At 40.6% G+C, this 23,444-nt stretch overlaps 2 protein-coding genes across 2 annotated transcripts; both read left to right on the top strand.

The window, feature by feature from the left end:
• Positions 1-1,576: 1,576 nt before the first annotated feature.
• Positions 1,577-12,336, top strand: LOC128466888 (dual specificity protein phosphatase 22-A-like). Its single transcript, XM_053448302.1, has 8 exons — positions 1,577-1,674; positions 1,914-1,963; positions 3,389-3,422; positions 3,809-3,891; positions 7,408-7,457; positions 9,477-9,551; positions 9,790-9,961; positions 11,891-12,336. The coding sequence occupies exons 2-8, from the start codon at positions 1,943-1,945 to the stop codon at positions 12,083-12,085; spliced, it is 630 nt and encodes a 209-aa protein (XP_053304277.1). The 5' UTR covers positions 1,577-1,674; positions 1,914-1,942; the 3' UTR covers positions 12,086-12,336.
• A 4,276-nt stretch (positions 12,337-16,612) lies between these two features.
• On the top strand, positions 16,613-22,290 carry IRF8 (interferon regulatory factor 8). Its single transcript, XM_053448291.1, has 9 exons — positions 16,613-16,690; positions 18,249-18,422; positions 19,002-19,185; positions 19,295-19,359; positions 19,628-19,733; positions 20,102-20,149; positions 20,853-21,239; positions 21,474-21,586; positions 22,117-22,290. The coding sequence occupies exons 2-9, from the start codon at positions 18,249-18,251 to the stop codon at positions 22,288-22,290; spliced, it is 1,251 nt and encodes a 416-aa protein (XP_053304266.1). The 5' UTR covers positions 16,613-16,690.
• Positions 22,291-23,444: the final 1,154 nt, after the last annotated feature.

The raw sequence follows: 23,444 nt of genomic DNA, 5'->3' as shown, positions 1-23,444 counted from the left end.
TTAATACTTTGTTTTCAGTCTGGTTATTTACAGTAGCCCTCTCCTGGGGCTTCACATTTTCTGGGAAGGGCAAAAAGCATTTGTCAGCCCACTTCTGTTAGTTGAGCATTTTTACCCCAATTCAGAGTTATAAAGGTGACGACATATGCCATTGCTGAAGTGGTATGATCCAAAGTTCTCCTACTGCCTTCACAATGAACAAACAAAGTCTGCCTCGAAGTGGCAAGTGTGGCAGCTTGGGAAACATCCTGGGAACATTGGTTATTAAGTGGCCCGGATGCCTTACTGCCCCTACTGATGAGTTAAGAAATAGGTGTGGGCCGGACGATGGCTAAACATTAGAGACTGACCAGGACAACACGGACACCTCCAATGTATGCATGTGCTGGATCAGGGAAAGGCAAAGGTCAGCCTCTATTATGCAATTTCTCAATACACCGTTCAGAATGCAAATAAAAGGTTTTATCCATTCTTTAATAAAACAATCTACACAAGCACAATACATGTATCAGCAACTAAAATATATTGGCTTCTAGCACACAACAAATTCATAGGAAAAGAGTGAGGGGAAACTCAAGACATCTCTTTGGTTATCTATCAATATTTATTTAGCATCATATTCAGTAGTGTTGTACAACAGGTACAAAAATCAGAAGCGCATCACAACAATCTTACGTAATCAAAAGGTGAGGGCCCTGCAAAGTGATAATTTTCATGTATTTAAAAAAGCTACCTGCGATGTGAATGGTTGCATGTTCTATGGTCTCGTGAAGGAGAGCTGGGGATCTCTGACTAGCCCTGTTAGCTCTTTGGGTAAGATTATGGGAATTATGAAACATGCAAAAGTGCAGTAAAAAGTGTGCTATGTATCATAATATTCTGCGCATATCTGTACTAAATCATTTAAACACTTATTAAATCAAATATATAAGGACAATAAAGAGACTGGCTCCAGGCCGTAGCAATTAGAGATGCAGTGACACTCACCCTATACACTGGTAACAGAACTCGTCTTACAGATTGTACAGCACTTCCGAATGTGACGGTGCTGTACAAAACAATACATACTACTTTTTTTTTTTGCTGTATATCCTACAATCTCAGTTGCCTTCAGAACCAATAACTCTGCGTCCCCCTTTCCTCCCCGTATGTCCCTGTTTTCTGGGAGCTCAGATCATTTGGCAGGTATGAGGGCATCACCAAGTTATGCAATGCAACGTGTAGAGAAACTACTATTTATAAATCAAGATGTGTAAATAAAATGCATCACCGTCACCACATGGCAGAAGCATTTTTTTCCTAAATAAGCACAAAAGATAATGCTATACTAATTATTCCAGGCATTAATGGGGTTAAAAGAGTGGCAGCAGAAATCTCAGGCTGTATATGGCTCAAGATGCACTAAACATATTGGTATGAGTGTGTGTGTATGAATGTGTGCGTGCATGTGCGCATGTGTATGAGTGGAGTCTCTATAAACCCAAGTGCTGTGATCCATCAGATCTTTTCTGGATCAGCTGCATGCCCCCTGCTGGATCACTCCAGGCTGTGAGTTTGCGTGGGATCCGGAAGAGTAATCCGATCCCTTAAAGCTTGTGATGCGTGTTTGTCCTGTGTTGTGATGATCAGAGTCACCCAGTGGAGAGCCTGGACCCTCTGCTGCCCTGATCTCATGTAAGCAAATATGACATCATCACCCCTTCTGCACGGATATCCCTCTGCTTTCTTACACCCTGTCCTGTTTGGGGGCTCCTCTCTGACTCTCATTGTTTTGCTCTCTCCCACGTTCCTCTCCCTAGTTGCTGTGACTCTCTCCTCTATCTAAGCACTCACCACACTCTGTTTTCTGTCTCTCGGTAGCAGTGATTCCCCAGTCACTCTGCATTCAGGCTGATCTGTGTGTTTACTTGCAGCTCCTGGTTACCAGTGTCTGTTGAGAGCCATGGGTGGAGGAATGAGCCAGGTGGGACAGTATTCTGCATGCCTTGGAAACTGCTTCTTTCACTCTAATCCCTTTGTCTCTCTGTATCAGGGATCTATTATTAATAATGCTCTCTTTTCACACTGAGTACTTTATATTAATTTAAGTATTTACTTATTCTTTGTCATATACCAGCAAAAGCCCATTCAGAACCATAGGAACAGCCGGTTGTGATGCCTTTTAACTGGAATGGCTGAACAGTAAGAAGATGCATAGATAATTCTATATAGGTTCTACCTGGTATAACCTGTAGAGCACCTGTGATAGCTACAACAATGCCCAATTTACTAAACATTATGTATCACATGTATAAATCACAGGGCAAAGTGATGTCACTTTTAAACAGAAAATATCATGCACATCAGCTATAATATTTATGCGGCTCTGTAGTATGCATCAATTCAATAACTGGGGGAAGTGAGCATCCCAGCAAATCTTAAAACAGTCTGTTTTGTGCATGTCTCGTGCATCCCCAAAATGTTATTCTCCCATCATTCTTCTTCAATAACATTTTACATACTGGTTAAATCTTAGTACCTGTCTTTAAGGACCCAGCAGGACTCTCTCCTCAGCGCCAGAAAGTAAATGTTACAACACACAGAATTCATTTGTTCCAGAGAAACTCTGACCGGAACACACAATTCCACAAAATAGTTTTAGATTAGGTTATTTTCCTGCAAAATGTATGCAAGGGATAAGCATCAAAAATAATGCTTTATTTTGGTCTGCTTGCTAAATATTTTGCTTTGTGCGCCCCCCCCCTCATATTCCTTTTATCTGTTGTGTGAATTTGGCTCTGATGTATCCATTACTAATAGATTTTGTGAAATGTCAGGATGAAGAAGGATCAGCTAAAATTAGACTTTGGCGAGCTGCCCTCGCTGCAGAGTAAATACAGCCTCGCTGCACAAGTGCATGATGGAACCCTTTAATAACCCTTTAATTCCCTTAATGGTGGAAACATTCCGTCTAAAGCGCATGTGAGTAACCCTGGACCTGTAATGGACATCTCCATGGGGCCCAGGGACTTTGTTGCACCAATGAGTAGCATCTAATTTTTTTTTGTCCAAAATGACAGCGTCAGATATTAGTGTCATAAAAAATAATATAAATATTTCCCTTTACCATTTGCATTCATCCTTTCAAGGTCCTATGTGCTCCTGGAGATTTTGTAAAGCTAAAGTCATTTAAGCCATTTAAGAACATCAATGCATAGCGTGCATGGAGTCTCCCGTACATACAGTAAAGCACATAAATATTGAGCCAAGTAACACAGAAAGAGAGAGATCTTGTGCCTTGTCTGTCGGTGAAAGAACCTGTATGGTCTTGGTGTTGACAACCAACTGATCCCAAGTCCATCTTTTTTTAACCTGGCAATCTATATCACTCCTTCCTTATCCCCAACAGATCTTGCATGGTTTATATCTTGGAAATATCAGGGGTAAGTAGAATGTAATTTCTTATACATATGTTATTACGCACTTCCAACATACTATCTTTTCCAGCATTATAGAGGCAGTACACAGGCGTGACCACAACAGGCAGAATTATGGATTCCTAAAGCTTTGTATAGAACAAATTTAAGCTCGTCATACCTTTTACATTTTCTACAAACAAGAAAACATTCTAGAGGGGCTAAATGGCTCATAAACACCCTTTTTAACGTATTTTACAAAACATTTTGCTGTTTTAAGGGAAAAGGGTAAAGGTGGCAAGCTTGGAATGCAACAGCTGTTTGTGGCGATCTTAACTATTAAAAATCGAGTGTATGCTTGCAGCGCAGAATAGAATCCCTGTACCCACATCTCCCCCTTTTCTGTTCTATAGATTCAGAAGATAAGTTTACGTTAAGTAGAAACGGAGTCACACGGATAGTGTCTGTCCACAATAACGCCAAACCACTACTAGAGGTAAGTGGTAAAGAGCAACCTTTTGTTCTGTGCATGCAGGAGATATTTTGTTGAAAGCCCTGGAGCCAAATCGGTGTGTTCAAAAGTATAATTAAAGCAATATTATTATTAGTAACCATACAAGTATACATACCACATACAGTTGAACTCCAAACACAACGCCTGGTAGATATTGCCCAAAACAGTTTCACAACCTGCAAATGAGATGTGCTGGCAGACGTGGGGAGCTCTATTAAAAGGTTATTGACCATATTTTTGTCCACTCTGCCCAGGCAAGGTATCTGTTTTATGGTGAGCAAAATTACTAACTGCATATGTTTATATAGTGGTTAATGTATGCAGATTTAAATTTAAGTTTAATAGCAGACATTTATCTAATGGTCAGATATCACGCTATGTTGCTTGTCATGCATGGAGTTTTCTCGTTTTTTATTCCATTTAAGATGACCGTGAGTTGGGTAGAAAGATCTTGAGTTACTGAGTATATGCAGGTACATTGCAATCTAGAAATACTTTTATGATTTGAACACAAGAGGGCAGCAGCATTCTACACATACTGGATAGATCACTTGGCTATGGGGAAGCAATACCTACATTTGAACACTAGAGGTCTCTGGAAATGAGAAACATTGAAAAGTAGACTTTACAAGTAAAAACATAGGCACTACTTGTGGATTTTGCACAAAAAGTTGATAGCTTTTATTGGGCCAACATAAAAAAAGATGTACAGCTACATACACTTTTTTAGGACCTCAAAGGTCTTTTCTCCAGATAGAAAGAGGCACAGACAAGCTGAGCATCATGTGCGTTATTGGCCAGCAGGAGTTGTTTTGATAACAAAATAGAGTTTTAAGGTTTTATTTGTGGATTGTACTACATTTATGATATTGTTTTAAAAACATGCTCCCCTAATAGTCACGCTAGCTGGAAAGCCCTGCCGTGTTTAGTGCGCTGCATTGAGTGGGTTACATCACGTACCCAGAGTGTGGTAGGGAAAAAGAAGAACAGGAAAAGAATGGCTGAATTGAGCAATACACCAAGCACAGATTGAGAGCAGTAACCGCAGTGCCATGGGCTTGTGGATGACACTGGCCATCCTCTGCAGATGGCTCTGGTTTTCTGCTCATCTTAGAGACACTCTGGAAGGAAACAGCTGTGATGACCCTGTCTTGTAGCACTTGCTACTAGAAGACCACAAGGCGCTTGGTGTGAAGTTGCAGTTGATGCAGTAGATTTGTCAGGCCCGCTGCAAGGCACGGAATATACTCAGATTATCTAGAAAAAGACAGAACACGTGGTTCTACGAGCCATTTCACCCACTTTTCTTCAAGGATGGGCTGTGCATTGTTACAGTGCTCTGGCACTTTACACAGTTTCCAAAAAGTGAGAGCTTAAACTTAAAATAGAGGTTCTGGTTCTGCTTTTTTTAGAATTAGGTCACAGAATAAAACTCTCCAGTAAGCATGAGGTTTGCCTCTAACTTATAAAATATATATTATTAAAACATGCAAATGGATGTGTGTTACTGCATAATCCTGCACAACGGGATCACTTGGTCAAATTTCTGCACTTTTACTGCTTGGGTCGAACCTTTAGAACATTATAGTGATGTTTGAAGGTCCATTCTGCTCCTGGAACTACCAAAGGAGCTTTGGAATCTTCAATACAGTTTCTGAGAAATCTATATCCTTGGAAATGCCTGTAGTTTTAAGATAAACGCAGGTAGAGTAGACCGAGGGACGTTTTAAGGATGTGAGGGGCTGACAGGAAGGAGGGGGCTCAGCTCTGTCAAACAACGCCTAGTTAAAGCTCAACAGCTGCAGCCAACCTAAATAAAACCTGAAGGGGGTCTTGGAAGTAACTGGGGACACCTGTAACATCTCTTCTGGCTGTCCTCACACGTAAAAACGGGACTGTTTCTTCCCATGCCTTATAGCTAGGAGCTTACCTGTGCCACCCTAGCTCTGTGCCAACATCTGCAGCCAGTATGCCATTTGTCAGCATTAATAGCTTGGCTCTTGTGCAGAAGGTACATTAATACAGGTACATTACCGCAATATGCAATCTGTTACTTTTTCTACGTTCCACATGGAATTATTACCGCGGTACTTTCTGCTTTCACAAAAACACAACTGCAGCACTTCCTGGTGCCTGTAATTACTTTTGTACTCTGGGAACTCTGCTTCAACCAGGTTAGCATATACTGGCAGTGAAGAAATGTGTAAATGGGAAGGTTGCAAAGATCAAAGATCTCCCTTGTAAATGGCCCATTGAGCATTGGGATACTGTGGGACCATCTGCCCCCCCCCGTTTGCCACCCTAGGCCTCTATAGGTCGCTGCTTTCATGTCACTGTAATTGAAATATGAATTAATGCTACCGAAATTAACTAGGGTAATGTGTAGGTTTCCTTGCGATCATTACTCGTTTTACACTTTGAGCAAATAACTGGTGCAAGACCAAAAACGTTGGTAGGAAAATGAAATGCTCAACGTCATTGAACCCGTCAGTAAAACATTCTGCACCCTCTCTTCCTGTAGAGCGCTTAGTTCCATCAAGGCACCTTTTTACCAATATATTATTATTAGATACCCAACCCATAAACAAATCTGTAGTAGAAAATGGGCAAATTTTAGTCTAGTCCCTGCCATCTCATGAAAGCATATGGATTATGTAAGTGAATCCCTTTAACGAGCTTCTAATACCCAAAGAACGAGTACAGAAGGAAGCCGGTATACAACTGCGGTCTTGTATTGCGTGTATTAATGCTGGTCTGTGTGTGGTAAGTGCGAGGTTCTCTGAATAATGCCTTCCTGATGTTTGGCTATTTATACACTCCAGATGTTCCCGTAGAATCCATTTCCTGCTCTCCTTTCCTTCACACAACGGCAGGCCCTGGATTTAAGATGCTAAAAAGCCTCCTTTTATAGTGATTTCCCAGGCATTCAGCTGCACCGTTCCATCTACTCATCGCCAAGACGATTAGTAATAGTTCAAGAAGGTCCAAGAACCTTCTGATAAATCCAGGTCTGCGGAGGGAGGATTGCCACATAACGGACCTTTAGCGAATGACAAAATCTACATGTTTATGGAACACAGAACCACTTATGGGTTTTTTTTCACGTAGCATAAAGCAATCAAATATGAGATCAGCTGAGCTTCTGCAGTCAACTAGAACAGAACATTGAAATACTCTTGGTTCTTTATGGCTGCAAAAGATCAAAAAAGCTAAGGGGTAGACAACAAAACATCGCATTATTCATTCACCAACTTACTTGGGGACCAAAGGCTTGGGCTAGATGTAGAGACTCTCCAGATAAGCACCGAGTCCTAATTATGGAGTGCATACTTAATAACAGCGGCTTTCCATGCATGTTAGAGTTATATTAGTCCCTGGAAAACTTTTAGTATCACAAAAGTATCTAAAATTACCTTGTGTTGAGGCACCCATTAAAAATACTGCACTGGGATATCCCCATCTCACTTGGTGTACTCAGAATTTCTCTCTGTTTTGCAGGAAATGACTTATCTCTGTATATCAGCCTCTGATTCATCCAACCAGAACTTGTAAGTTCACCAGTTATGTTCATATGTACAAACGTTACATAGTAATCGCTTTTATTTCCTCCTGTAAGCTGCCCCACACTATTGTCTGGATTTCTCTATGTAGAGTTGTGGATTATACAGAAAGCTCATTATAAAGTTAAGACGTTGAAGCTGAGTAACTGATTTCATTGATCAGCTGAAACCCGAAATGGTGAGTTGGGGGAAGTTAATGCACCATTCTGTTATTGAGTGAATCATGGTGCCCTGGCACTGGGTGTCTGGAGGATATCACAAAAAGTTATGGGGAAAAAAGGATTGAGTTTCAGCCACATACTTCTTAAATCAAAAGCTATGGTGGTCCCTACTCAGGGACAATTTATTTTTATTTTTTTTTATTTTTTTTATTTGGATTAACACGTGCTTCCTTTTACTTCCAATTCATATTCTGTGTTGTCTCGTAAAAAAAACAATCTCTCATTTTGGAGAAAAACAAGGGGGAAACCTGACAGATGTCAAATAAATGTCAGTCTTCCATTACTTCCTTCTACATGTAGTAATAATAAAGATAAACTCTGGAGGCAACCTCATGGATTAATTATAAATACTGCCCAATAACTGTGGCCAGAAGTAGACCGATACATAACATACGTTGGATGGGCTGGGGTGGTAATTCTTGGCAAGGGAAGGAAATATTTGCGTTACCAAAAACATTGTATTGTACACAGGTAAAAATTTACACCCGAAGCTCATCGTGTCCCACACATAACAGGGCACTCGTTATAAGGTACCGGTCCGTCAAGTTTTATGAATACATATAAACCACAGAGCCCATCAGGCGTGGCTCCTTCCACGAAGCCAATACTGATTCTGTGAAGAAACACTTCCCATTTACTCTGAATGTACCACGTCTCGGCCTCAGACACTTCCTGAGATGGTACTTCTCCTTCCATGTAAATCCCTTCCACTTTGCTCACTGAAATCAGCTCTCTGTCCACCGTCCCATTGCTCTGGTTGTCCTACAGTCCAGAGCATGTAACCCCACCTGAAGCCATAGAGGAGAAAGGTCTGGAGACATGGACTTGACCATGAGACTGTAGAGTTTATGAAGAGACGTCTTTACCATTTGGGTCAGCCCCATTAAAACAGGAGGTGCCTTCATGTGGGAGACACATAAAAAAATAATCAAGCGTGATCATTTTCTTAATATTTTTTCCAATAAAAAGCAGATTTAATCCCTTTGAGTGCCTTCCAGATGTGAGCAACATCACTCTTGTCACTCAAAGGGCTTATATTTAGACAATCTCTTAACTTGAAAGCCATGCTTTGTTTTGACAGAGTGTAAAAGTATATTTTTAAGAATGTAATGTATACAGATTTTTTTTTTTATTGTTTAGATGGCCCTTTAAGGATTATTACTGCACTCTTGGTTTCTGGATCCAGGGGCTTTAACACATTTTTCTTAATTACCTTGTTTATTTCGGAATGAGATATTTGTTAAGCATGGTTAGTAGTTGCAGATCAGCCACAGGAAGGAATCTTTACCCGTGGATGTGTTTTGCCGATGTTCATGTTATTGCGCAATAACCAGGGACGGTAGGTGCTTTAGGACTTCAGCGACGACATTGTGCTGAGAATAGGATTAGAAAACACAGGCAGACATCTCTAAAGACATGTGGTTTTAAAGTATGGGGCAGACATGAATGCCGTGTTCACCAGAGATGTTCTGGTAGGCACTTTCCACCACCAGAAGACAGCTCTTTTGCTCCAAAGATAGCAGCAAAAAAAAAAAATTATCAGTACTGTCTAGCTATCAGACCAGGGGCAGAAAATGTTGTCCTGAGTTTCATGGTTATTAACCCTCAGAGAAGTTAGAAGCAGCTTAGAAAAAAGGACTGAATAAATCATCAAGTCAAACCTCGGGAAAGCTAAAGTCCTCTGCTAACTTCTCAAGGTGCAGAAAATATTTCAGGATTTCTTCACATATTTGGCTTTCCAATCATCCAATATCTCGAATAATTTTTCTTGTCTTTTTCTCATTAGGATCCAGCATTTTAAAAAGTGTATCAAGTTTATCCACGAGTCTCGGCTGAATGGAGGCGGCTGCCTAGTCCACTGGTCGGTGTTTGTTGATGAATACTAATGTCCTGTGGGGTGTAATCTTTGGGATAATCGTTGGGGTATTCTACGGAATGCCACCGGTCTTTAGGGTCTTTGATGACGTTTTAAATACCCAAGTACACTTGCTGTTCAATTGGGCCACAAAGAAAAACATAGCACTGATGATTTTAGGACTGGCAATATTATTTATCATCAGATAAACATGATGGGTAATCAAACTATACTTCTTACTCAGCTTGGCTGGTGTATCCCGAAGCACAACTATCGTGGTTGCCTATCTCATGACGGTGACGGATTTTGGCTGGGAAGACTGTCTGTCCGCTGTGAAATGCGTCAGGTCCTACGCTGACCCAAACTTTGGCTTCCAACAGCAGCTCCAAGAATACCAGATGACTTTGGTTACAGAGGTACTAAATGTCACAGATTTCATACAGGTTCTAATCTTGCTCCATATTGCTTTGACAACGATGTAATACTAAAAATACAAAATTATACTCAAAATCGAGAAAGCGGCAAAATATTCTGCCTATGATACCTATACTCTACCTAAACTTGTAAGAACTTTTCAATGTATTTATTTTTAATCAATGTGGCCTTATTTCCTTTCTTACCGATTCTCAATCCATAGACTCACAACAGTCACAGTACAATTATCGTGCTGCACGTGAAATAGGAGAGGGAAGTGTTAACCTATTTGTGTTTACTAGTTTACTTAAAATCAATGGGTTAACCACTCCTTAGCCTTAGGCGCAGCTATGACTAAAATGAGCAGCTTATTAAACTGCACACTTAACTTTCATGATTTATAATTTCTTGGCATGACCGATCCTTTCACGAAAAAGGGGGGAAAAAAAAATAAAATTAAGCCCCTAACCCCATCCTCACTCTGTTTTGCCAAGTGTTTCTCTCCCACCACCCAAAGCCTGTCCTCACATCTTCTGGGAAACAACTTCAGAGAAAATGCCCTTTCCACCATTTCTTCTTCTTGGCTTTCAGCTCTTCTTCAAATGGACTTTTTAATGGCTGCATAGGATTGTAAGATGAGAACCCTAAATTCAGGGGCTGGGATAACAGCTTGTAGGACCGGAAATAAATGATTGTAGTGGTGACCTTTCAAATGTCCCTCAGCCTTGTGACTTGTACGTATAGAAGGCAATGATCACATGTACTGCTGCCACTGTGACCAAAAGAATTTCCCAGAAGGGCTTCCCCTACTCGGCATTGTCAATGATAAACACATGATATCATTATAAGCACAAGGGCAACAACCTAGTAACGTATCTTAAATGGGTAAAGATTTATTCTATCCTACTGACAGTCTAGCAGCCATCCGACACAGGACACAGTGCCTTTACCCCACTCTATGAATGGAAGGAGGCATCATGTGCGACATGCTGACAATCGGGGACACCAAACAAAACAGGAGGTTTTCCTGTGGCTGACCAAAGTGACAGCAAAATGGCTGTATATATCGCAGACAGGAAAGGACAGAGAGAAGAAACATTGTATATAACAGACGCAAAAAGAACTGCTGGGTGAAGTGTTCTTACCACTAAAAGCATGTCCGTAAGGTGCATGTTTCCATTTGTACCGTGCCGGGGACAATAACCCAATTACCCTACCTGATCTGTAATACACACCTCATACACATTTACTGTAAAAACTTTTTCTTTAGTTGTGTATAATATTTAAATGTATAAAGACTCTGCAGCACTACAGAACATGATGGCAGCCGTTCAAGAAAGCTTCCAAACCTTGCACCACACATTCGCTCTGTTTGTTACTTCAACCGATTGATGCTGCAAATCCTTTTTTTTCCTTTATCAAAAAAGTCTGGATTATACAAATATCACCAGAAACACTTTCTAAGGCCAGCATTTGTAGAGACTTAAATGGGAAACAAATGAAAAAACAAAAAACTTTTAAAAAAACCAATTAGTTCAGCAGAGCAATGACTCACCGACTCCGGCATTAGCACTAATGAGCCGCTCGAAACTAGTTATTAAATTGCACAGAATATAATCTCAGCTACAAAATTCCCCTACTATTTTATGCTATGGGTTTTGAAAGCGGGCAGGAGGGGGGGGGTTTCAGAGGATGAGAGGAGAATTGCACACCTTGATGGCATTTACTGGTTAATGATGACATCATCATCCGCCTGATATCAGAGGGACTGAGCGGTTGGTATGAAGGATCTGCTGGGATCACATACAGAGTCTGACTGCTTCCCAAGTCTGTGTTCTATGTTCTATGTTCTGTTTGTCTTCTGTGTAATCCAAAGTGTGACATCCATGTGAAGCCAGTAGTAAAAACATTAATTTTCTTTTCCCTGTCAGTACCGATCGTGGCTGAGACAGGAATATGGAAGAAATCCTTTCAACGACCAAGATAAAGTGAAGATGCTGCTATCCCAACAGCAGCAAAAAGATCAGCAGAGGCAGGCACAGCACCGTTGGATTAATAGACCAAATACAGAATATACCCTACCGTACAAAGCCTACGGATCCAGCAGCAGATGGACCAACCGCTAGGCACACCTAACACGCCAAAAAAATAAAGCACCAACAATTAACAAGGAGCCTTACGGCGGATGGTATCCACAGAGAAGAAAGAAAAAAAGACAGGCGCTGCAGCAGTAACCTAAAGTCATGCCTTCTGAAAATAAAATGTATATTACATCATAAATGATACCATTATCTGTTTGCTGGGGGTGTATTTAGTCTATACTGTGCTATAGAGAAAGGAATGAGCTACATTAGGAATAAAGAGCGGGATGTTCAAAGATGCTTCCCGCCTGGAGTATTGATCCTGGGTACCTACGAACCTGCATAGGTCCTAGGCTATGTTTTCAATGGATATTGTTACATGGACTGTGACCAGGAGAAACAATCTGGCTTGTTCATTCCTTACGTGAATATCGGTAGCTTTATTCTTGACTATTTCATTCACTATTATTTGCTGCATTAATTCACTCAGTGCCGGGGGGTATTTGTGCCACCAGTGGATTGATTTGAGAAAGCAAGAGAAAGTTTCTGAGAATGCCACAGTGTGCAAAAACATCTCCTTTAATTAAATAAAACCTTTTCCATTTACGTACGAGGTTCTGCTACAACAAAATAACGTACAGTGAAATCGCCCTTGTTTATTAACCAATAATTCACTCAACCTGCAAGCCCACCCCAAGGTAAACATTTTTGTGGCTACAATTCTGATCATTTAGAAACTCAAAAAAGGGGATGCGTGGTGGAGTTCAGCTTTATGCTTCCATTGCGGTGTTTTAACAGGAGCAAAATTAGCTCTGGGAGAGAAGAATACGGTGTCCACTTCCAAAAAAACAGCAGAAATGGTTTGCGATGTGGTCACGGTGCAGAGATATACAGGTATTGAAATTAGATATTTTAGGAGCATTAAAGAGAGAGGGGAAGTTGGCATTGGGGTTGTGTTAACACACAGCTGCCTTGTGACATTTTTAATATCGCAGCGAATCCCACGTGTTGTGTACTCTTAAACTTATATTCACTTCCCATTTCTCCTGCTCCTCAGACTTTTTGTATATTCTAAATGTTTCCATTCAAACAAATGATTTGCAAAACAAAGGCTCCTGAATATAACAGTTTGGGTTGCTGAGTTTCTCACTGCTTTTGTGCTCCCCATATAGACGGATATGGAAGGGATATCGTTTTTAGGGTCCAGTTAGGTTCTGACCCCCAATCCTGAGACGTAGGAATAGGCGATCAATTTAGCGTAGAGCAAGAAAGGGGATGGATTACTGGGAGGCAGAGCAGTTTCTTTTTTGAGTCAATACAGAGTAAAAGAGGCAGTGGGGTGCAGACCCCAGCGGGCAGAACATACCACCAGAATGACTGGCACCAAAACATGGACCGCATGCACAGATTGCCTATTGGCCCCATGGGATAAATGAGACACTAAGAATGGTGTGCAGAGTGCCAAATCATTGTATATGACCACAAGGCACATTTTCCACATGTCTAGAGCTCCATTTTTAACAATGATGGCTTGGCACGCGCACATGCCCCCCCCCCCGACAATTTTGTCACGTTTCAGCTGCACAGATGGCACCAGCCACACCTGAGATCGATTCTACGGCAGAAGCTCATGTAACGCAGAAGTTACTGGAGGTGCGAGAACATCTTCATTTTTAATACACCAATGGGTCTGCCAAACGCAGCAGGTCATTACCACCGTAGAATTTTCATTATGGCAAAACCTAACCTTTTAGATACCGCTGTTAATCTCAAGGTACAATTACATTTAAAAAACAAACAAGAAAAAAAACAAACAAAAAAATAGGTCGATGTGTGCTAACACTTTTTGGCACGGTATGGTGCACGCCTTGCAGGACACTTACAGGAAAGCTAAATATTAGTGCTATCTAATGATAGGAAACGCGTCTCCATTGGACTGCCTGGAAATTCTTTAATGACCAAGGTGTGCCTCTACACAGTCATTGTCTGGAAACGATCAAAGGCACAGCACCTCCACCTACAACAGAGAACACCTGAGACATGTACATATCGCTGTCCTATCAAACTTAAGCCCAGCCTAAGCCAGAGGCAAATCATTTGAACGTCAGTATTGATGCCATTAAATTTATGTTCTAAAATGTCAGTGTGTACCAAATCACCTTGACCTTGTAAAAAAAAAACACTATTCAAATGTTATCCAACTTCATTGCAGACATCTACAGAACCCCTGAAACTTTGCCCAGAATCTCTATAGATATAGATACATTGGGACTTGAAAAGCCATAAAAGTATTCAGATACACAGCCAATACACTTTTCATAGGACTGTTCCTTTAAGCATGACATACTCACAAGAATATGTTTGCGACACATTATCTATTATAAGGAAACTTGTGCAGGAGGTCTCCATGGACTATGAGCACAGGTTCATTTGAAATTGAAAGCATTCTTGGAATGTTACCAAGAACGTAGGAGTTACCGTCCCTACTCCAAGATTCCTTAACCATGGAACCTGGTTAATGAAACGCATCTAAAGTAGTCAAGAAACATGTTTTGCCCCAATATTCTATTCAGTTAAAGGTTAATCAGTCCAGGCACCAAATCACACAGCCTAGGGCAACATTGTGAACATTTTCATAAAATGTTATTCTTATTGTATTGTTATCACTATATTTTGCAACATTATCAATTCTCATTTTTAAACAAACTACTGCTCAAAAGTTTGGGGTCAGTGGTTTACATGCCAAATTTCTAGCTGTAACAAACGCAAAAGGGGTTTTCTAACAACCAATTATCCTCATAAACGTAAACTCCGATTAGCAAACAAAATGTGCCATTGGAATACAGAAGCGATGCTTTATATACTGCTTTCAAACGCCGTAGCGCTGTACAATGGGTGGACAGGACATTAGTAGTATGTAACATAACAATGTCACTTAATCTCACATTCTAGAGTTATGATATGCAATGTGTTTAAGTAGATGAATAAAATAGGCCAAGTAGACTATCTAACCTTACAGGAAGTTAGGTTAACATGTAATGGTAAAGAAAGCAGAATGCAGCGGTGGTAACCAGCATGTACAGGAAGCCGAGGGAGCCAGGGACGAAAAATCATCTACAACACATGGCTATCTTCAACCCAATAAACTAGGCTTGCATGCAGCTGCTTGGCCATTGAAACCCATTCCCTGAAGCTCCCGCCACACAGTTTTTGTTCTGATATTATATGATGAAACACCTGAATTTGATAATTAAGAGATGCGTTCCAATATTTTTGGCCATAGAGTGTATACCCCGATGAGTTTGTAATGCTGCTAAGAGAAAACATACATTCAAGTGCAAGTCAACAAGTAAGTCGAGACTTTCTTATATGGGGTAAGATATGTGTACTCTATAGAGCATAGGTGATATATGTGTGATAAGTCAATTCAAAGGTCCCAAAAGCTGTGAAGGTCGAGATCAAATACAAAACATCCATTTCCTACAAATAGTTACTTGTATATGTTTCCTTATTGACTTAAAACATTCTCTCTCAGAATATGGAATGACTCATACACATTATTGCTATTTTTGTTACACTATATACACTTCTTTTGTTTCCTGTAGTAATAAACCACCTTCAGAAGACTGGCACCAGTTAACAAATGTATTGAAACAAATTATAAGGATGCAGACAATACCAACCAGTCTCTTCCTTTAATTAGAGGAGAGATACATTTCTCCCAAATTCACAAATTTAACTTTGTTCCATCAGGTTTGGTCCATATCCTACAATTCCCTGCCTACAAAGATTGCATATTTTTTGTGCAAGTTGTGGCCTCTTACAAAGACAAATCCCTTCACGAATATTCCTAATCGCTTGCCAAAAAAGACATTGGTTTGTACATAGAAATACATAATTAACTTATAATTTTTATATTTTAAAGGTAATAGTTTTCCCGATTATATATTATAATATATATAAATGTTGTACTGTTAATTTGAGGGCATCTGGAAACAGCCCTAATTAGGTGCTTTTCAGCAGACTTCTATTTTTTCTCCCCGTCTCCTCCTCTTCTTTCTCTTTGTAGTTACTACATCCACATTATCGACCCTTTACGTAAACATACTGTAAACAAAATATCTTTCTCTGATATACATCCAATTTATTGCACATGGAGGTATATAAACACAAATTAAACATTTTATGTTGTTTTAAGTGACATTAAATTATGCCAATATTCATAACAATCATAGCAATCATAGCAATTACAGATGACTATTAATAGATTTCTGATTGCTTTCCTGTAATGACACACAGCTTTATAATAAATGCGCTTTGATCAGCCCACTGGTATTTTGCTATTTTCGGGTAATTGGGGGGTGATTTCTAGCACAGTACTGTGGGCAGAGGATGACATGGGCCCCTAAGGTCAGATCATAGAAAATATTCATTTCTCGGAAAAGAGTGCCTTTAAAAGAAGACAAGCTTGACTTTACTTTCCATTGGGCTGCTGATGTGTATCTGCTCTGTTTCTATTGGAGCAGAGGTCTGCCAGTCAGACAGTGGGCGGGTCAGAAGTTGTATTAGTGAGCATGCTGTGTAACGTCCTGTAAGAAGCCTGCAGGAGCACCAGCTTCAGCACACGCAGAGGGAACAGCGCTGGCAGAGGTATGGCTCGTCCTAACATCACCAGCTCTCAGACAGTTGGCAGGTGCATAGCGACAGGCTGGCTGATTCTTCACTGGGAATTTCTGCTATCACTCCCTCTGTCTAAACAGGGCTGGTACCAGAACCCTGTGTATCACCTCCAATATCATGGGGGGCAGGTGGCATTTTCCTAAATACCAACAGGGTACCAGCGACACACACGTTCTCACAGACACTAGGGTTGTGTACAGGTATACTGCCTACCCCTGATGGGGTCACAAAGCAATTGAAACAGTGTTGAGCTATGTCTGGGGAGCTTTAGTAATAAGGGTACACATTTACCTGTGGCAGAATTCTGACAGTTCACACAAATGGTTTTTTTTGGGGGGGGGGGGGGTTGAAATAGAAAGTTTTCCATTCCTCTATGACATGCCAACCACTTAAGAGCTGGAGCCAGAAATCCCACTTTATTGATCAGATTTGAAATGTATCTGTTTCTACCAAAAGGATCAGTAACGACATTTACTTTGAGATCTATAGTTTTTGAGACGTTGTATTCTAGGGGCGTAGAAAGCCTAAATATTCTGGCCATCATGTGATAAGTGCATGTGACATTGGTGGTACGGCTACTGGCTTTCCTTCAGACCCACTTGGAGATTATTAATGGTGTTAGTTATTTGGTGGTCATAAGAGATTGCATATTAAATTGTGTTATCAGATACATAACAATTGTTTGTATCATTACAGATACATATACACCCAAACATAATGTTATTTATATGGAAAGCTCCAAAGTACACGGTTTATATATTAATGTATGTGTATTTATGGCAAAACTAAAACCAAGGAACCAAATAACTGATATAGGATTCACTGAGAAATGCTAAGTACTAGAGACCAGGTGATGAGGAACATAAGAGGGAATACGAGAGCACCTTGCACAAAGCACATTATATTTAAATACCCGGAACATAGTTTGTATGTAGTATCCTTTACTTGTACACCGTGAACGGTAATAGTTATCTGCTATTTGGGAACACTGGTCTGATATTCTATCTAATCTTAGGAACTATAAGGGATGTGGGCTAAAATCGAGTGGTCATAAAGAAATATTAGGTCTAACAGAGATGTAATGTTATTTCACATAGGGGCACGGGTTTGAAAGGCTCGGCTAATAGTCATGTTTTTTCAGCCAGTGATTATCTGAGAATGCTAGGTTCATTCATACACATAGGTTTGTGAAATAAGAATTGAAAAATCAGACACCTATGACACTAACCTACTTTCATTTAAACAAACTTATAGATACCCGTCCCAAGCATGTTTGTATCTTATACAAAAACATATCGTACATGTTTCGCATGTTCTAATCTCTAACCATATTTCCTCTCTCAGCTCTCCGGGGTGGCAAGTGAAACTTTTTTCACAGCCTAAGCTCCCTCGGGGGATCTCACTTGTAGAACGTTGTTGAAACTGAAGGAAATCTGTATTTGATTCAGTGATATTTACCGATTGTCTACTTAGTTGGCGTGTAACTTCACTTATCACAGCAAAATGCTAATTCTATGTATTTGTTCAGATGTGTGACCGGATCACAGGCAGGAGGCTGCGGCAGTGGCTGATAGAGCAAATAGACAGCGGGTATTACCCCGGGCTTGTGTGGGAAAACGACGAGAAAAGCCTCTTTCGGATCCCTTGGAAACACGCAGGAAAACAGGACTACAACCAGGAAGTGGATGCATCCATTTTTAAAGTAAACTCATTTTATTGATTATAAAGGGGGATACACAAGGACCACCACCGACCACCAGTACATAGATACAAATTCCTTTGTGAATATTCTAGTTAATCTTTCTTTAGGATGGCTTTATGCATATCACACGGCACCCTTTCTATTAAAAATGCTTGCCTCACATATTTAACGAGTAAAAATATTTTCACAAATAGGCCAAAGGCTTTACGCTATACTAAAAAAAAAAAAAACCACAGCAACCAAGACAATATAGGCAGTGGTTTCAGATTTATCATGTTTTGTTTACCCGCACAATGCGAGTGGATGTATATGTCGTGCGAGTTATTTACATATTGTGGAACGAGCAGGATCAAAAATAAAGACCACAAAGACATACTTCCCTTTTAAATAGGAAGCCTACAAAGTATCCCACGCACTTTAAGGAGCGCCATAAGGATGCGCCTCCAGTAACACATTGCTGGTCAGTTACCTGAACTCTGGGGTCTAGTTGTCAGCCGTGGTATGGGGTAGCCCCTACGGCAAGTGTCAAGGACCATCTGTGATGAGTCAGGTGGCAGTGACCCCTGATCTCTTTTGCAGGCATGGGCAGTTTTCAAAGGCAAATTCAAAGAAGGGGATAAAGCTGAACCAGCCACTTGGAAAACCCGGTTACGCTGCGCTCTCAACAAGAGCCCCGACTTCGAGGAGGTGACTGACAGGTCGCAGCTGGACATTTCCGAGCCCTATAAAGTGTACAGGATCGTTCCCGAGGAAGAACAGAAGAGTAAGTGCGGCGAAAGCAGGGTCTGGAGTATCAACCGGAAAAATCGGAGGGTAAAACATCACATAGCTTCAGAAAAGCCTCACCTTTCTGGTGTTTTTTTCCTTTACAGGTAAATCTGTCTGTGGAAACATAAATGAAGCCACAGACATGGACTGCAGCCCATCAGATATTGAGGTGAGGAGCCAATAATTTAATAAAATGCTTTTTCAGCAGGGTAATTACAAAGTGAATGTAATTCACTAAGAGAAAATAATATACTCTTACTAGTGGCCGAACAAGTCAAGATGGCTTTCATATTTTTTACACGACTCCATGTGGTTTGACGGTGTTTAAAATGACGCTTCTATTTTCTATGTGCAAAAATGGTGATTTGTTTTTGGAATGTGGGTGTTATACATTTTTTTAAAATTTTGCTAACCTGGTCCGTGCTCATCTCCCACAGCCATCTACAGATGATTACTTGGCTATAATAAAACGCAGTCCATCACCTGCCAAAGATATATGCCAGAAGCAGCCAGCCCAGGACTTGTGGATGTACTTGAACGCTGGTAAGTAATGCACCCAGCCCAATTGGTTACTTCCTATATTAGTAGAAGTAAGACTCTAGACACAACATTTGCAACTGGAGCCAAGAAGCATCAACCCCTCAGAGGGTTTTACATAGAAGGTGGGAGCAGAGCTAATAAGTGTTTGGGTAATAATGGTGTAAGTGGAAACTTACACAGCGTATCCTCGAGTCTGTTCTAAAAAGGAATGCAGTCTGTTATGTCCATTGACATGGTGAATATTGCCTGTTCTAATGCACATAAGATTGGCCCACTAGAGGAGATTCTCAGGTCCTGGTTAGAACAAACATTATAGTCAATTATAGTCACATGGAAAGTGACGCTATAAATGAATCACTTTTTGCCCTCAGGTGTCTCATCGATGGAAGGATACCCAATGTACGAACCAATGTCTCACGGTAAGGAGGACTTCCGCTCTATAACCTGCTTCATTGACGGCAGCAGAAATACTCAACTTAATTCCATCTAGTCATGTGTGCTTATCAACACAGGTGAATTAGGGACATTTACAAAAAAAGATTTATTTCAAAAGAACACATAAGATGCCTAATTACTAAGAAACACAGTCACTCATTCAAAACAAGATAATGCGAAGGCTGGGAAGACCAAGGAAAACACCAAAGCGGTGATAACACACACTAGACAGTCACATGGGGCTGGAACTTCCAAGGGAATTGCCTGGGCTTATAAATTATGTTTATTTTATGTCACAAGATCTAAAGGCATAAAGAAACCCATACACAGCTCCTTCCTCCGTCACTAAAAGGGTTAGATACCAACCTGACTGAAAGGAAGCACCTGCCAATATCAGTGAAGTGTAGCTTCAAAAAAGCACTGTAAAGAGAACTGTACGACATACATTAGTAAGAAACGCTAGCCTGCAGTCAGAAACAGAGTAGGACATTTTTTTTAGGGTCACAGAAGCTTTCAGGACAATAGAGGTCACTTCTTCAGATGAAATGTATCTGGTTTACCTGTTAGTTTCATCGAAACAAGTGGTGACATTCTGTGAGATGTGAACATAGATAACAGGGATACTTTTAAGCACTATAGACTGAAATACGTACACTAAATGTTCTTCACATTTAACCTATCCCGCAGCCTTTTCGCAAATGATGATTCAGTTTTTCTATGGTGGGAAGCTGGTGAGTCAAGTCACCACCACGCGCATGGAAGGATGCCGCATATCGCTGGGACAGCACCTTCCTGGCGGAGACAAAATCTACGAGACAGAGAACTTTGAGAACATCCGATTCCCACCGGCTGATTACATCACGAGCGAGCGCCAGAAGCAGGTCACCAAGAAGCTGTTTGGCCACCTCGACAGAGGAGTGCTCCTATACAGCAACAAGCAAGGCATTTACATCAAGAGGCTATGCCAAGGACGAGTGTTCTGGAGCGGGAACTGCATGCAGTACAAAGACAGACCCAACAAGCTCGAAAGGGATGAGGTGGTCAAGATATTTGACACTGCTTTGTATTTAAGAGGTATATGTGCATTAGTGCATTTGGCTTTTTATCACAAATCAAAAAACACACATGAGATTTCAGGCTTCATCGGGTATGCCCTGGACACCAAATATTAGCCCGCTAGCTCTGGGGCAGGAAGGCTGACAGTTAAACAATTATTTTCCTACACCAGAAGACAGAGTATTCTGTATTTCACACCGAAGCTAACGTACAGCTATGACCCCCACTGACCCCGTTACTTTATCTTTACAGAACTGCATCAATGTTACAGCCAAGGAAGGCTTCCTGAAAGCAGGATCACGCTGTGCTTTGGAGAGGAGTTTCCCGACGCTGCTCCACTGCAACTGAAACTAATCATTGTGCAGGTAATGTCTTCCCAGGTGTGGCGGCACAGCCATATAATACCGTTCTGTAGGCTGGAGTATAAAGCCAGCAAGAATCTGGGCTGCTGCAAAACCATTCCGTGTATTATTCATTGTCTACCATTTCCATTGAGCATCACATCAGTAACAGAGGGTCTGCAGCATCTGTGGGCTTTGCTGCGCCAATCCATTACAGATCCCAAACCCATTATGTCACCTGTTTTTGGGTTCTAAACATAAGATATTTAAGGTTATTTTATTAATAGACCTATTAATATCCTACTACTCGATGCAAACATACTATAAACGTTCCACAGGGGTGAACTATCCCTTGCGTTGCTATAATTTACACTTTTTCAAGGGGCGCAATGTTTGAATAAATTGCAACAATTACTTTACAACAGCATACGTCCCCTCGAACACCCCAAACATCAGTAACGTTTAACAGAAACATCCTGCTTGTAACCTCGTCCCCTTTCCTGTATGGTGTGGCCGCTGATATTTGGTTTCAGCGCCTCTCCTCTGCCTTTCAGATTGAACAGCTTGGCCTGAGACAGCTCACAGAGGATACATTAAAGAGTTACAGCTCTACAAGTCTGCATCTGCACCAAGACCCTCTGATGGCTCCGGTTCCACGTATCATCTCCGACGGCTGCACGACACACCAGAGATCGTTCTATAGGGAGAGCCAGCAGATCACAGTCTGATCTGCTGTGTGTGAATATAAATATAAATATATATATATATATATACATACATACATACATACATACATACACACATACACATACATACACACACCAAAATAGCATATAGTTTTCTACTTTCTACTTGGTTCTTTGTGTATAGCAGCCAGGTATTAACTGTTAATAATGTATATAAATCTATGTAGAAGACATGGGAGAAAAAAAGTTATTTTTATAATGTGAATTTTCTTGAACTTGGTTCTGACCAATATGTATGCAAATGTGTGCTGGACAATCTCGATTTGGTTTCAAATGAAAATTCAGTAAATCAGTATAAACTATGTATTTATATTTTTGGACATCTTTTAAATAAAATGTGTTTATTTTGTACTAGTCATCTTCTAATTGGAAAATTATCAAATGTTTATCATCACTCTGGATTTTAACTTATTTGGTTTAATGCAAACAGAGTAAAGGAAAGCTCTGCATAAATGCATTGGGGATCAGTCTATGGGGGTTATTAGGGGTCATATGATCACTACATCATGTTAAAATAAGGCATTCAGCATATGGTAACCCTGTGACTTGCATAAGGGTAAAACCCAAAGGATCATCTTAAGGTTAAGAATGGGCCAGACCAACACAAAGGTGAACACTTAATTGTCATGTGACACAAATGCATACACGGATACCTTGTCGGTATACAATGCAAGAAGGCCTGAAGTGTTTTGGTTTTATGTGATTAAATCATAAAATCACAGATCTGCCTTAAGGATTGCTTGCTTAACACACTAGAGAGCACAACTCCCCCCCCAAGTGGAACTGCACCTTTAAGTTCACAGCCTGAACGAAAATACAGAGGAGCTAAAAATAAAATAAAAAAAGAAGCAATTCAGCAGCCATCTGCTTCCTCCCAGGCCCATAGCTGCTGACTGGCCCCTCCACTCAGCGTGTGAAATATTATTACACAATAAGCAGCCGCTTAGGATTTCTATGTATTGTTGCTTTTTATTTTTCCCAACAATATGTTGCATCAGTCGGCGGCAAGTGACCACTGACCACCAATGGAATTGCACAAGCTGGCTGTGTTTCACTAGTCTAGGGAGCCGTGATATATCTGAATATTACAGAGAAATATGTTAAATCTGATGTAATTACAGATTCTCCCACAAAGT

Source organism: Spea bombifrons, chromosome 10 (genome assembly GCF_027358695.1).
Source record: "Spea bombifrons isolate aSpeBom1 chromosome 10, aSpeBom1.2.pri, whole genome shotgun sequence".
Classification (NCBI taxonomy): domain Eukaryota; kingdom Metazoa; phylum Chordata; class Amphibia; order Anura; family Pelobatidae; genus Spea; species Spea bombifrons.
Note: the sequence above shows the minus strand (reverse complement) of the source record. Positions and strands in the feature narration are given on the sequence as shown.

What these genes read in the sequence shown, in the direction of transcription:
- IRF8 (XM_053448291.1), top strand. Translation starts at nt 18,249, where the DNA reads ATGTGTGACCGGATCACAGGCAGGAGGCTGCGGCAGTGGCTGATAGAG. An exon ending in TCCCGAGGAAGAACAGAAGA is followed by an intron (nt 19,186 to 19,294) that starts GTAAGTGCGGCG and finishes TTTCCTTTACAG; the next exon opens with GTAAATCTGTCTGTGGAAAC. An exon ending in TGAAACTAATCATTGTGCAG is followed by an intron (nt 21,587 to 22,116) that starts GTAATGTCTTCC and finishes TCTGCCTTTCAG; the next exon opens with ATTGAACAGCTTGGCCTGAG.
- LOC128466888 (XM_053448302.1), top strand. Translation starts at nt 1,943, where the DNA reads ATGGGTGGAGGAATGAGCCAG. An exon ending in ATATCTTGGAAATATCAGGG is followed by an intron (nt 3,423 to 3,808) that starts GTAAGTAGAATG and finishes TCTGTTCTATAG; the next exon opens with ATTCAGAAGATAAGTTTACG. An exon ending in ACGCCAAACCACTACTAGAG is followed by an intron (nt 3,892 to 7,407) that starts GTAAGTGGTAAA and finishes TCTGTTTTGCAG; the next exon opens with GAAATGACTTATCTCTGTAT.